Source organism: Rhinoraja longicauda, chromosome 2 (genome assembly GCF_053455715.1).
Source record: "Rhinoraja longicauda isolate Sanriku21f chromosome 2, sRhiLon1.1, whole genome shotgun sequence".
Lineage (NCBI taxonomy): Eukaryota > Metazoa > Chordata > Chondrichthyes > Rajiformes > Arhynchobatidae > Rhinoraja > Rhinoraja longicauda.
Window position 1 is genome coordinate 37,852,935 of NC_135954.1, and position 15,723 is coordinate 37,868,657.

General features: G+C 39.2%; 1 protein-coding gene across 8 annotated transcripts in view; it reads left to right on the plus strand.

The window, feature by feature from the left end:
* LOC144603822 (ankyrin repeat and IBR domain-containing protein 1-like) overlaps positions 1-10,578 on the plus strand; it is a 65,883-nt gene extending 55,305 nt beyond the window's left edge. For 6 of the 8 annotated variants that reach the window (XM_078417563.1, XM_078417545.1, XM_078417572.1 and 3 more), the window contains 4 exons: positions 146-197; positions 3,270-3,375; positions 4,704-4,834; positions 7,701-10,578. In XM_078417563.1, the coding sequence (XP_078273689.1) occupies positions 146-197; positions 3,270-3,375; positions 4,704-4,834; positions 7,701-8,420 (1,009 nt within the window). In that variant the 3' untranslated portion in view covers positions 8,421-10,578. Of the gene's footprint in view, positions 1-145; positions 198-594; positions 626-3,269; positions 3,376-4,703; positions 4,835-7,700 lie in introns of all 8 variants that reach the window. The other 2 variants (XM_078417601.1, XM_078417590.1) reach the window with 2 other exon arrangements.
* The last annotated feature ends 5,145 nt before the right edge of the window (positions 10,579-15,723 follow it).

Genomic DNA, 15,723 nt, shown 5'->3' on the forward strand with positions numbered 1-15,723 from the left:
AGTGGGATTATTTACTTGCTTTACCTTGAATAAATTAGTTATTGGTATTTTAGTTAGAAAACTACCACTGACTACCCACTGAACTCATTTAACATTAAGTGACTGTCACTGTCTTATTGACAGAATTTTGACTTGTTTGTTACAGTTTTGCTGGTGGAACCTGGGATTGGGAATATTTAGGTTTTGCATCACCTGAGGTAGGTATACACTGCTTGCGGTTATAACATAGCCCTTTCAGTGCAGAGTTTCTGGGAGGACCTTTATTTAAAGGAGCTATCCTGAATAGGTGATGATAATAAATGGTGCCACCAATTCTGCTGCTGATGATCTTTAATCGAAAGATGTAGACTTTAGTTTTACTTGTCATTGAAAAGGAGACTTTCATCTGTGCCAGGATTTTCAGCTGCCACTTCCACTCCTGCAGCCTGACCTTATGCTTGGTATGGAGGCAGATACAGTGGTTAATGACTTCTGTCTGTCTCTGTGCCCAAACCTGAAAGACCACGTAGTCCGGGTGCCAATATTTTATGGCTGTGCTATTCTAAAAATATTTTTTTTTTTACCTTTTATTTCTTTATGCAATACAACCTGCAGGTATGGAGGACAAGACATAGAAGGCCTGCAGGTAAGGGTTTTAATAACCTGTTTCGGCTGCGATTATTGTGCAGGACAGCTCCTTTAAATTCTTCTGTTCCAATAATTGATGGTAGATATGTTGCAACTCTTGCACACTACCATATTGTGGAATGATGCCATTATAACCGCAATGTAAAAAACATTTATTTGTTCTAGATTCATCCAGGCTATAATTTGCAGGATCATTTTCTGATCCATTAATTATTTGCTTAGAATTAAAGCTTATTAACAGGAACATTTCCTGATTGTGCATCAAATGTAGATTTATTCATATGAAACCTGTAGAGCAAGAAGAGTCACAACAGGTTGGTAAATCAAAACACCCAACTTTGGAACATTGGATGCAAAATCCTTTCTATGCATGTCCTTTACTTGTCTAGTCATCTATGAAAGGCAGTCACTTGGATTTTTTGCACACCTTTAAAAAATTTGATCCCACAACGTATGTTAAATGTTAGTTGCTGAGTGTTCCTCAATTTGTAAAGCTGGTTTCTAATCAAGTATAAAATGTTTAGGAAGGAACTGCAGATGCTCGTTTAAACCGAAGATAAACACAAGATGCTGGAGTAACTCGGCGGGACAGGCAGCATCTCTGGAGAGAAGGAATGGGTGACGTTTCGGGTCGAATCCCTTCTTCAGATTCCAGTCTGAAACGTCACCCATTCCTTCTTTCCAGAGATGCTGCTGTCCTGCTGAGTTACTCCAGCATTTTGTGTCTGTCTTCAGTGTAAAATGTTAATGGTCTGGGAGAATATTGCACCATCATATTGTGGTTGTGCAAATTACATTAATTTATAATCTCATTACTTAGTCCTGTTGCCATTTCATTTTTTATTATAATTTTGGAGCATTTTTTCAATGCACATGTATGGGTGACTAACGTCGATATAATAAATATTTTGCAAAAAAATAAACTAGTGTAGGAACTTAATTGGTCAGGCAGCATCTGTGGAGGGAAATGGGCAGTTGAATTTCTGTTTAACACCTGTCAAATTGATGTAGCTGGGAGAAAGGGGAGAGAAAGGGGTGGGGGAGAATTGGTAAGTGATGGGTAAATAGATAAAGAGGGGTTGATTGGTATGGTGAGAAGCATGGATTGGAGTGATCATGTAAAAACAAGGTACTGCAGATGCTAGTTTACAAAAAAGAACTCAACGAGTGTAACTCAACGAGTTAGGCAGCATCTCTGGTGAATATAGATAGATGTTTCAAAAGGAAAATTGTGGAGTGGGGATGGGTGGATGATGAGTAAATGAAAGAGGAGAAAACAACTGGGTGGGGGGAGGTGGGAAGTGGAGAGAAAGGCATGTGCAAGGATGGGGAAGCTGTGTAGATGATGAAGAGAGGGGAAATTCCAACAAAATTTGGAGGCTCATGCCTCCAAATTTAATTTTTCTATGTTAAATGTATTAAATGCCAAAAGAAAAGTTGACATGTCTACATCAAGATAAATCATATTCTTGGTTGGTTCACCTGTGCTAATTGTATTGAAATACTGCTGGTAAAAGGAACATGATAAATTTGTTTGAAAGAACTGATTTTACAATCCTTAACCGTCACAAATGTAACCAAATTATCTTTACGTTAAATTTAAGCTTAATTGAATATTTAAGCTTTAGCTTTTTTAACTTGACATTGTTTGGTTTCAGTGGTACTAAATCGATTAGCTACAAGCCACTTGTAGCTAATGAGAAAAGTAAGAATTGGAAACTGGGCATGTGATGTCAGTATTTATATTTGCATAGTGTATGTTGCATAGTGCATTTAAACCTTTTGTACTTTTGTAAAGAGGAGGAATGTAGGAGAATTGTAAAAACATTAATAATTAGGGGAAGGGCCTGGTAGGTTCATATGTGACTGCAAAGCTTTAAAAACGAGGAGTGCGGGTGATATGGAAAGTAGGCTTTTTCAGGACAAATAAAAGGGAGACTGGTTCCAGTGGAGCGGCATTAGTGCAAGTGGCTGTGTTTGAGTTCCAAGTAAATTGAGTGGTCAGTTTTGAGCCTTTGTTGTGAGAGCTTTGACAAGGGGGATGAGCACTGAAAATGTAAAGTCCTTTTAACGTTCCACTTTAGCCTTGGCTAGCCTTATGTGTTCTGCTGCAAGTCCTCCCGGTTCCATGGGTCTGTTGGGGCCGCATACAGGAGGCAGAGATGGTAAAAGATGGTAGTTTCAGGGAGATGACAAATCACAAGTTCATCCAAATGGGTGACTGCCAGGAGAGGTAAGCAGGTGGTGCGAGTCTACTGTGCCATCTCCCTTTCAAATTACACCATTTTAATTGGCACCTCAGTGGCAAATAGCAGCAGCAACCAGGACAAATACACATCTGGCTCTGATCAGCAAGGGAGGGCTAAGTCTAGGTGATATATTATATATTTATATTCAAAAGGGAAGTTGAGAAATGCTACGGTATAACTGGTTGCTTGAAGCACTAACTTAATGAAGTAAAGTTGTGCCACTACTGACAAGAGAATGTAATTACAGAAAGAGAACTTTTACAAGTGTTTTGTTAATGCACTCAAATTCATATTTACACATTGAATGTGTAAAATTACAAAAAAAAATTAAAGACATAGCTACTCAGAAAATAATATAATTAGTTCTAACTGTTGTTTGCTTGCTCTATTTAGGAATATGCTGAATTTCAATACAGGCGACGGCATAGACGGCGGCGAGATATGCATAGTCTTCGGAGTAGCACACCAGATCCTGAAGATCCCAGTGAGAGTACAATAGGTAACCATAAACAAGCAAGTTGCCATTTTTGCACACTGATACTTCACCACTGGCGAATATTGTAATGTTGAAGCTGCTTGAAGTAATGTCAGAGGTTACTTGGCTTGGGTAATATTGGCCATAAAATTCTAAAAGAAATAGTCAGTTTAATTTAGAACATACCTCTTGTCTCCATAATTTTGTGCAATTGCAATAGCAACTGCACAGTAGCTTTGTATTTTCTGCTGTTACGTTAAATTTCAAAGGTTTATACAAAGAATTGCTTCTATTTTGCGTTTATTTAAGACAGTATCTTAAGCAATCTAGGAAATGCTGTTCAGTGAGTAACATTTTAAAAGTCTCCACGTGGATTATATTTTGTGACTATATTCCTCCTTGAATTTCCCCTAAATAATTTAATTTTTATGCCATTGGACTAGTTCTATTTGGAAACTTGGTTGCATAGCAACCGAATTGTGCTGTTAGCTCCTCGCAGTCAGCCAATAACTTGAGACTTGCAGAACTGAAGAAAGGAAATGATGCAGTTTACTTTTGCTGGGGATCCAAGCTTCCAGTCTTTAACTAGTAAATAACAATTGAAGCCAAACAACAAGGATTGAAACAAGTTTGAGTCCAATATTGTATGTGGGTAGTATACAAGCACACCAGGTTTATCTGCTGTTTTAATAAATTAAAAATCGGGACTATGCAAGTTTCTAATGGGAACCTATGAAATCTTGCTCATGTTGGAATATTCTAACATTGTTTTTAACACAAATCAATTTTGAAAACTAATTGGACTAAAGCAGATTTTTAAAAAATGTTTCCTGTGCTGTCCAGTTTAAGACCAATTTTAGGTGATTGGTTGCATGCATTTCTCTCTGTAACCGCTAGGAATTTTAATTGTTTTGCACTAGTAATGGAAATCATAACCATGAAATCAGATGAAGCCACTGTCTACACTGTTGCTTATCTGCTGAAAATGGGATGCTACTTTTAACCACATTTGTTTTGACCTGGATGAGTCATAGAGCTCCACAGCACGGAAACAGGCCCTTCGGTCCACCTTGTCCATTCTGACCAATTTGGGATTCTGGGCTTGTCCCATTAGTTTGCATTTGGCCCATATCCCTCAAAATCCTCCCTATCCATAAAACTGGCCATTATATTACATCCTAATTCAATTATATTATATCCCAAACTACCCCTTTGTTAATGTGGCGATACCTGATTTTTAAAAGTATTTGTGTCATTACATACAACAAAAATCAAATAACTTGTTAATATAAAAATATGTTTAAACCCAAGAATATTGCAGCAAATACATTAATTTTGTTGCTTCTTTCCAGATACCCAGGAAGGCAACAGCAGGCGTCATGGTACTTCCATGGTGAGTTCAGCATCTATGAGTATTCTACACAGCTCTTCGCTTCATGACTATACCCCTGTCAGTCATTCTGAGAACCAGGACTTTCTGCAGGTACCTGTCTTGGTGCAATCCTCAATCCACCACCTTTGCTTTGCTGCATGTTTTAACAAGATTTTAATAAAACATCTGTTACACAATTACAATTGCTTTGTTAAAAAATCTATAATCTATAATCTTTTAACAAGAAGTAGCTCTGTTTTTAGTTTAGATTTTATATTTGTACATACATATCATATCATATATATACAGCGTGGAAACAGGCCTTTTCGGCCCACCAAGTCCGCGCCGCCCAGCGATCCCCGCACACTAACACTATCCTACACACACTAGGGACAATTTTTTACATTTACCCAGTCAAATTAACCTACATACCCGTACGTCTTTGGAGTGTGGGAGGAAACCGAAGATCTCGGAGAAAACCCACGCAGGTCACGGGGAGAACGAATATAGAGACAGTGAAAAGCTTGTTTTGCATGCGATCCAGTCAGACTACAGATAAGTGTAATAGATCCTCTTCTGGAACAGCAAGCAGAGATTTCCCACATTCTGGCACCATCTTGCAACTTCCATGTCTCAAAGTCTAATATTGGCCAAAGAAGATGTGCAATTTCTTTTATTCTCACCTTAAGGCCTGGTGTCGTGGTGGCATGGGATTATGTAGGGGTTGGCCTGGCCCAGCAATGTCATCCGCTCCTTCCACTACCAATCTGTGCAGCTGCCACAGGCAGTCCTCAATTCACCCGCTCACCTGGCTGCTGAAGGTCATCGCTTGACCACCTCCACCAACATCACACACCATGAAGTGGGCAATCTGTTTGCTGTAGCAGTCACCCTCCTTTCCTCTGCACAAGACTACATGCCCTGTTTCATGACGTGATCACGGAACTTTAGGACACTTTGAGGTTGTAGGAGGTGAATTCAAAGCCGTCAACTTCCTCATTTTTCTTCCACTGCCGCCACTACGGGGTGTTATTAGCACTCTTGCTTTAGTCAACAGCTTGCGTGCTTATGTTTAAATCTTTAAAAAGTAAAGAACCAAATTCAGCGAAATCCTGTAAGGTCTACACTTTTAGATGTTCTGACTTTTGGTTGAGGAGATGGATTCTCTCCTGTCCTCTCTCCCATCGGGCAGAAGTTACAAAAGCTTAAAAGTATGTGCCACCAGATTCTGGAAAAACTTCTTCCCTGCTATTATCAGCTTCTTGACCGGGCCTGTCATAAACAACGGGTGATCTCCCAATCTAACTCACTGCAACCATGCACTCTATCTTTTCCCTGCAGCTTAACACTATAATGTCATAACACTATATTCTCTATTCTTGGTATTTTGTTCTTTGCAACACCCGTAGTACTTCTGTATGGCTTGATTGTACTCATGTATGGTATGATTTGACTAGATAGCATGCAATTTTTTTTACTGTATCTCCATACTTGTGACAATAATAAAACAATACCAAATACCAATAAAAAAATTGCACAGTACAATATCAAAGAACTATGGAGTTTTTGCCCTCCTTTTGCATCTTTAAAACAAATCTGGTCATTTTGCATCTTTAAAACGAATCTGGTCATTTTCACATCTTTGTTTATGTTATTTCTTGTGTACAAATCAGCTGTTGCTGATCTCACAGTAAGTGAACCTCAAAAAAAAATGTCAATGGCTCTTAAGCAGTTTTGACTTGAACTGAGATTGTGAATGCAAGTCTGTTTTCAATGTTTTTAACATTTGAGGAAGATTGATCGGAAAATGATCCTTGCGTAATGTAGCTTTGATTATGTTTTCACAACAGATAAGGATTTTTTTAATTAAATCAATCAATAGACAATAGGTGCAGGAGGAGGCCATTCGGCCCTTCGAACCAGCACCCCCATTCAATGTGATCACGGCTGATCATTCTCAATCAGTACCCTGTTCCTGCCTTCTCCCCACACCCCCTGACTCCGGTTCAGATCTGTTTCTTGCACACTGTGGTAGAAACCGAAGGTGTGGAGGTGTAAATTGAACTTGAATTTATGAAGAAATTAATACTTTTCTAACTTTTCATTCTACATAAAGTATTACATTCAGTAAGGAATAGGATGGAAAACATTTCTAAATATGTTAAATTCCTGCAATTAAATAAAAATTGATACAGATTCACAACCATCAAGTTAATACTTGAGTGCGGAGTCCTCTTTTCAATTCTCTCTCTCTCCGTGAGCTTTGTTTTGTTAGCTTGACAAATAACAGTGACTGTCAATTCTCTCGCACGATTTGCAGGATAAGCTGAGATGAAGTATGTTTATAATATGAATGATGAATATCACTAAATGTGCAAACTCAGTTCTGTGTCTCCTTGGTGGCCAACCCAAATTGATAATTTACTGTAAAGGTAATGGCAAGTGCAGTACCTTGCAAGACAGGATGAGCATTATAATTTTCCCACCGTGCCATTCAGTATCCTTTTATGCTTACTTGGTGAGGCTAGCATTTGCTGCTCACCTCTAACTGCCATGAAAGTTGCAGTGAATCACCATTTTGAACCCTTGCAGTCCTTCGAGTGAGATAATCCCAGGCTGCTATTAGAAAGAAGTTTCACGATTTGGGCTATTAAGCAATGAAGGGTGTCCGTGTATTTTCAATTAAATGGTGTATGACATGAAGGGAGTCTGCAGGTGGTGGTGTTCCCTGTGTCTTTTGACCTTGCTATTTGAGATTTCAGATTTGGGAGGTGCTATTGGAGTAACTTGTGCAAGTAACTGCAATGCATTTGGCAGACAGTGTACAGTGCGGTCATAGAACATGCCATTCTGTTCTGTCAGCTTGAATAGATTTTAGTATGCATTTATAAATACATGAATATACAGGTGAAATCTATTGATAAAATCTGTCATTGTAAAGATTGTTATAATACATTGTTGTTTTCTTTTTTATTAGGCTTTGAGCTCTCTTGATGATGACGACCCAAATATCCTGCTAGCTATCCAGCTATCCCTGCAAGAATCTGCCCTAGCTATGGGTGGTGAACCACAAGAAATCCGTAACAATGAACCATCTTTAGGGGCCATTGGTACTTCCTTACCCTCAAGGCTTGATGCTGCTCAGAGAGGCATGGACAGTGCTAGAGCTCTGAGCAATTCACAGTTAATGGATTTGGAGAACAGTCTGATGAGACTGAGTGTAAACACCGACCCTTACCCCAATAGACTTAGTAATTCCTTTGATGTACGCACTAGACTCTTTGCATCTGAAGGTACTGAGCCCACAGATACAGATCCTGCAATGAATGTAAATCTTCTTGGTAATATTATGGCCTGGTTCCATGACATGAACCCTCAGAGCATTGCATTAATTCCTTCTGCATCTTCAGAAGCTGACGTTAATACACAGCGACTCGGTGGAGAGGAGCAGGGATCAGGCAGGCTTGAGATGTTACAGAGCCTTCATGAGGACCATGCACTGTTTGAAGCCACAGTCATGAATGAAGGTAGAGGACCCCAAGTTGATGAAGCCTACTCTTTCGAAAGTACTGATGCTACAAAATCTGAACCAGAATCATTGGGTCTGAGTGAAAGCAGGAGTAGAATAGTCTTGGATGATGACTCTCTGCAGAATAACTCTTCAAATGAATGGGAAGAACAAATTCATTTAGTATAACTGCAGCAACATAGATACCCCTTTGCAGTCACTTGCGTTGTGTCCCTGTTGCTTGGATCAGCATGAACCGAGGCTGGCACATGGTGTAGGAGTGCTGAAGCACCTGTCAATGATAGCAAAAGGTTCTGGGTCCTCCAAAGAATATCTCAGTTAATCTTGCATCAGTACCTGAATTTTCAATGAAGTAGTTAGATCCTTTTTATCTGATATTTCATACTAACTAGTAATTAAAGGATCTAAAGTAAAATTACTGATGATAAAAACACACACATGAGGCTATCTTACCCTACAATGTTGTAGGCATTGAAATTGTACTAAAGAGGAGTCTGTTGAAATACTAAATTGATTGCAGAAGGAAAGTGAGCACAAGTGAATTTGTGGTGCCAAAACTTAACCAGTTGAAACCAGTTTAATCTAACTATTGTATTCAGCTTGCGCCTGCACTAGCCTGAACTAATCAAACCTCTTTGGAGCCATCTACTGAAAGTGGCCTCTTTATGGAAACAAATGCAAATTGCAATTCGAGTAGCAGAGGTTGCTACAGAGGTGTGGCTTGCGCTTTGACTTGTTAAGTGGTTACTGTTTTAAAACAGTTGATTTTAAAGAATTCGAAATGGAGATTAATGGAGTAATGTACTCTGTTTAAACTCCTCAGATACTTTATCGTAAATTCAGAATATTTTCCTTGGAGAGAGGGGGGTATGGTAGGGGAGGGGGTGTTGTGGAAGTATTCTATTAAAAGATTAAAAGTACTGTCACCTGGTCTTGAGTAAAAGAAATGTAGGCCTATGATTTATTAAATACAAAGCCATCCCTTGTAGGCAAAAAGGTAAAAATCACATGAAAGCCACAACTTTCACTTCAATGTCTAGCCTACTCAGTCTATCATTGTGCCTTGCCTTACCCACATGGTCGGTTGTCACATATTATCAAGTCATCAGATTTAAGAACAAACCAACACATGATTCGAATTAATTCATCATACAATTGTTGCCATTTGTTTTCGGAGTTTTCGGAGGAGCATTTTGCATTGAATATAGGATACATTTCTGTGGAATTTTGTAGTAGCAGATTTCACAGTATTTTAAAAATTTGGTTGTACAATAATCAAGTTTTTTCCAAGCACGCAGTTGTTGTCTGGAAAATAAATCTAATTGTGCTAATTTTTATTACTGAAGTTTTTATCTTTGAAAACATCATGCTAGTTTAAACCATTAAGTTGCTTTTTTTCAAACTCGGATAATTTAATTCAATTTTTAATTTGGAGTTTATTAAATATAAGCAATGCAAAGCCCAAGATTAGTAAGTGGTTTAAGTTTGGAATGTTTTGCTTAACTGACTGTTTTTTACCTTGAGTCGCTGTCTGACAAAGTAGTGTTGCATTGAAGTAATTTTGGTTTGATCTTGGAAGTAAAAAGGATATATATTACATGGAATTGAATATGTACTGCAAAGTTGAGCTATGTAAGAGTGTTGTATATGAAGTTAGTAGTTTTGTGGGGTTTTGGTTTTGTAAAACCATTGTTTAATTTGTGGAATTTAAACCATGGTCCATTCTGTGTATTGGCTGTGCATGGTCATGAGTCATTCAGATTCAAAATTATCTTTTCCGTTACAAGTTTTAAATGTCGGATTAATTTGAAAATCAGAAACATTTCAGAATTATTTTTTTTTAGTCAATGGGAATTTTATAATACTAAAGCCAACTGTTAACCTTGATTTATCTTCAAAAGAATTGTTACTATTTGCACTTTCATAGTACTGTACTTAATACATTCCCACTTTATATAAGGATACAATATTTAGATGTTTGGCCAATACAAAGTATCATTTAAAACTAACAGTCAAACTGTAAAAAATTGATTGGATAAATTTTAAATCATAAATATCAGCAAATTATTTAACAGGGTCATCTACCTGAATTTGTGACGTTTTGTTTTTAAGGTCCGAGAAAACAGTTTTAAATTTAGCAATTATTCCTCTGAAGCCGAATGCTAAAATTCAGTTCTAATGCTATTGGGTTCAGTGAAAACTACATTTCCTGTATTTACTTCCTGTCCTTGGAGTACAATTTTCTTTGGTTTAAATGTAATATCATGGAAATGAATGAAGGTTTGATCAACACAATTGTAAATTAATATTTATAATAAATTCACATTTCTGGAGTTTTCACAATGGAAGTGGTTAAAGTTTGTTCAACATTTTCAAGCTCACCTGACAGTTCAGATTTTTTTTCAGGTCAGAATGAAGAGGATGAATGGTGCCCTTAAAAACTACTGACTGGTTTTGTCTCAATTGAGGCAGTCATAGGAATATTAAATGAGCATGAGTTCAGTGTACTTGGTCACCATCCAACAGTGGGTATCTTATCTTGAATTTTTCTCCCCAATACACATTGATACCAATTTAAAAAACTGAACGGCATAGTATGTAAGCAATTGCCCATGGGGTTGCACTTTGGCTTTCTGGGTACAAATTGTGCTTAAATTTACACTAGTTTGGCTAATTTCTTTGCTCCGTTTTCCTTGATTCACTTGCACATTTATGCTGAGCATAAAATCTGTTCTAAACCGGGTTAATCAGCCTTGGTGTTAGAATCCTAATTTAATGCTTATAAATTCCTTAATATATATTCAAGTGGTAACTTGATATCCTTTCATTCATACGGTTGAAAATAAATTGACAGATAAGCATTCAACTGGTATCTTACACACTACCCGTAAAAATAAAATTTAAATAACTGAAAACTGTCCTGAATGTCCTGTATAGCATGGCTTATACTAATCAGTTCCAAAATTAATCAACAAATAATTTAATCTGTTGAACCATGCCAATAGAGATATGTGCTTTGAAACAAGGCTCACAGGTGGATGCAGTTAGCAGAGGGAACATGGCAGGCCATATTTCTGCTGTGCTGTATTTATAAATTACCTTAGAATTCTGATAATTGTGATGAACACATTTGTTTGCTTTAATCTGGCAGATTCTATTGATCCAATACAATGATCATGTCCTGTTTTGTATTGAATTAGGTGATACAAGGGGCTCAACTAGTGTGGAAGTCCCACAATAAACACTTTATTAATGTGCGTTTTAAAGTGGGCCACCAAACTTGGAGATTTCAAAGTCATAGAAAGACACAGCATGGAAAGAAGCCTTTTGTCTTTTCATTAGGTGTGTCAGGGACAATAGGGAGAAGGTAGAAGAATGGGGTTGAGAAGGAAAGATGGATCAGCCTTGATTGAATGGCAGAGTAGACTTGATGGGCCAAGTGGCCTAATTCTGCTCCTAGAATTATGCCGCACCAGATCTCCTCTGACCATCGGCCACACATTTTTACATCAATTCAACTTTAATTCCACCTTTTCTCTCCACATTCTCATCAACTCTCCCCAGAATCTATCACACGTACACTCTAGGTCCATTTTACAGTGCCCAGTTTTGGTGCCTTATTGCATGTTAATGCGATGTGGGAGGAGCACTGGAGGAAGCTCTTGCTATCAAGGTGTAAAGAAGTTACTGCTCAACATAAATACAACAAAAGCTATTGGACCTGACCAAATACAGAATCAAGCCCTTAAGATTGCGGCCGAAGAACTGGCTCCTGTTTTGCGGTTCATTTGCCAGCAGTCGCTTGACTCAGGTGATGTTCCGCTGAATTGGAGGAAGACTAACATCACTCCTCTTTAAGAAGGGTTCAACCACCAACCCGGCTAATTATCATCCTGTTTCATTAACAAGCACTTGCTGCAAACTACTGGAGCATATAATCGATAGTAATCTGATGAGACACCTTAGCAAACATAGCATACTTGCTGATAACCAACGTGCATTTAGGAGGCATAGATCATGCGAGTCTCAGCTTGTCCTGACAACAAATGACCTGGCCAAGAACCTTGACAGCAACGTCGTCACGGATTTAGTAGTACTAGACTTCTCTAAAGCATTTGATGTCATCCCACACCAGAGACTGCTTCGGAAGCTTGACTTCTACGGTGTTCGTTCCAACACGAAACAATGAATTTCCAGTTTTCTAACAAAACGTCTTCAGCGCGTGTATGAGAATGGAAAAAGCTCTGATTGGCATTCAGTGTTAAGTGGTACACCTCAGAGCACAGTACTGGGCCCTCATCTGTTTTTGCTTTGCATTAATGACATCCATGAAAAAGTCACAAGCATGACCGGATGATTGTTTGCTGTATCGTCAAATTAAGTCAGCTGATAATAAAGATGCGCTCCAAAAAGATCTCGATACTATGGTTGAGTGGTCACAACAATGGGGGATGCAGTTCAATCCTTCCAATTGGGAAACCATGCGTGTCACCAGGAGGAGGAAACCAGGTGAAACATCATATAATATCCTTGGTGCCACCATTGAAGAATCTAAACAGACCAAGTATCTTGGCATCAAATTACAGAACGATATGCGTTGGAATGGTCAGACTCATCATGCAACGGTGAAAGCAACAGGTGTCCTAAATTTTCTGAGATGCAACTTTTATCATTGTTCAACTTCTATCAAGGAGAAGTTATACTTCACCCTTGTTAGACCACATTTGGACTACGCAGTTGCAGCATGGGACCCATACACAATTACAAACATTTCTTCCATCGAACGTGTCCAAAGACAAGCAGCTCGTTTTGTTACAAATATCTATGAGAGAGAAGCGAGTGTTACCGAACTTCTAAATTCATTGGGGTGGAACACTCTCCAAGACAGACGTAAAGTCCGCCGTTTGACCTGTTTTTACAAAATGTTAAATGGTCAGCTCGACATAGATTACCACATCTACACCAAAACCAAACCTATCAGGAGTAGACGAGGGCATTCGATTCAATTTGAGATACCAGCTATCAAGACAGATGTGGATAGCCATTCATTCTTCCCTCGCACAATTAAAGCATGGAATAGTCCTCACCCTACTATAGTTATTCAACCAGACGCAACTAAATTTAAGGCAGCTCTTCTCTAAGAAGCCTTTCTTGCTTAAGTCCATACTCCGTCATCTCCAGTTTAAATTCCATTTGGAATATTTTGGAGGACCAAGAACCAAGGGAAAATGTGCAAACTCCATACAGACAGCATCAGAAGTCAGAGGTGATTAGATAAAATCATGGTTGGGGAGAGGGTGGAAGGGTGTTCGGATGGTGAATTGATTTGGTGAATTGGCTGTGCACCAATATTGCAATAAATAAAAATGGAATGCGTCAGTGTTGTGGAGTTGCAAAGGGCTGCTGAGTTGGTATTATAGGAGGTGGGAAAAGTAATGGTGAGGAAAAGGAGGTGAAGAGGTGCTGGGGGTTAATGACGTTTGGCGAAGGGGTGGGAGGAATTGGGGTGGTTGAAAAAAAAATAAAAGCCTCCTAGCCCCTCAAGCCTGCCCTTACGTATAATATGACGGTGGCTGATCTGTTCTAGGTCACACTCCTCTTCACTTCCCAGTTCTTTAAATACTTCTAGTGATCTAGCCTCCACAAGCCTCAAGGATGAAAAATGTCAGAGATTCATACTTTGCAATGTTTGCCTCGTCTTTAAGTGGTTTCCCCCTCATTAAAGATGTTGAGATGTTTCTATTATGCCAATTAGTGGAAACAAATTCATAAGTCATAGGAGCAGAATTAGGCCATTTGGCCCATTGAGTCAACTTTCCCATTCAATCATAGCTGATCTATCTTTCCATCTCAACCCCATTCTCCTGCCTTCTCCCCTACTTTGGATACCCTTACTATTCAGGAAACTCAATTTACACTTTAAAAATACCCAATGACTTTATAAAAGCCAAGAATTCTGATCCAACTTATTTTACTATCTGTAATACAACCTTCTCATCCCAGGTACATGGTGATTCTCCTCTGACCTCCCACCACTGCCAGTAGAAGGGAACCAAGCTCTACATTGTACTCCAGAGCTGGTGGCTTATTCAATGCTTATGCAGCTACAACAAATCTATTTTCAAACTCTGCCCCCCCCCCCCCCCCCCCCCCCACACATAATACAAGATGCCATCTGCTGCCTTCATTATTTGCTACACCAAATTGCTAACCAAGAATTAGTTCAGTAAATCTTTTCTGGATTGCCTCTGCACTGTAACAAATAACAATTGCCTATTTTCAAAGTCCAATCCCCTTGCAATAAAATTGAATGTACAGGTAACCTTTGCCATTTTACCAATTTGCTGTCCATGCACACAGACTTTAGTCATTCATACACTATTTCAAATATTCATAGTCATCGAGCTGTACCACAGGATATTGCCTGGTCTAGAGGGTCTGAGCTATGGGCAGAGGTTGAGTAGGGTGGGACTCTATTCTGTGGAGTGCAGGTTGGGGTAGATGCACAGAATCTCTTGACCAGAGGGCATAGGTTTAAGGTGATGGGGAATTTAATAGGAATCTTTTTCACACAAAGGGCGGCGGATGTATGGAACAAGCTACCAGATGAGGTAGTTGAGGCAGGGTCTATCCCAACATTTAAGAAACAGTTGGACAGGTACATGGATAGGATAGGTTTGGAGGAATATGAACCAAATGCTGGCAGGTGGGACTAGTGTGGCTGGTGTGGGCAAGTTGGGCCAAAGGGTCTGTTTACACACTGTGACTAACATGGAAATAGGCGCTTCTCACAACTCACCCATGCTGACAATGGGCGAAAGGATTAAAAGTAACATTAGCAAATTTGCGGATGACACAAAGCTGGGTGGCAGTGTGAACTGTGAGGAGGATGCAGGGTGACTTGGACAGGTTGTGTGTGGGTGGATGCATGGGAGATGCAGTTTAATGTGGATAAATGTGAGGTTATCCACTTGGGTGGAAAGAACAGGAAGGCAGATTATTATCTGAATGGTGTCAAGTTAGGAAAAGGGGAAGTACAAAGAGATCTGGGTGTCCTTGTTCATCAGTCACTTAAAGTTATCATGCAGGTACAGCAGGCAGTGAAGAAAGCTAATGGCATGTTGGCCTTTATGACGAGGAGTTGAGTATAGGAGCAAAGAGGTCCTTCTGCAGTTATACAGGGCCCTAGTGAGACCGCACCTGGAGTACTGTGTACAGTTTTGGTCTCCAAATTTGAGGAAGGATATTCTTGCTATTGAGGGCGTGCAGCGTAGCTTTACTAGGTTAATTCCCGGAATGGCGGGACAGTCGTATGTTGGAAGACTGGAGCGACTAGGCTTGTATACGCTGGAATTTAGATGGATGAGAGGGGATCTTGTTGAAACATATAAGATTATTAAAGGATTGGACACGTTAGAGGCAGGAAACACGTTCCCAATGTTGGGGGAGTCCAGAACCAGGGGCCACAGTT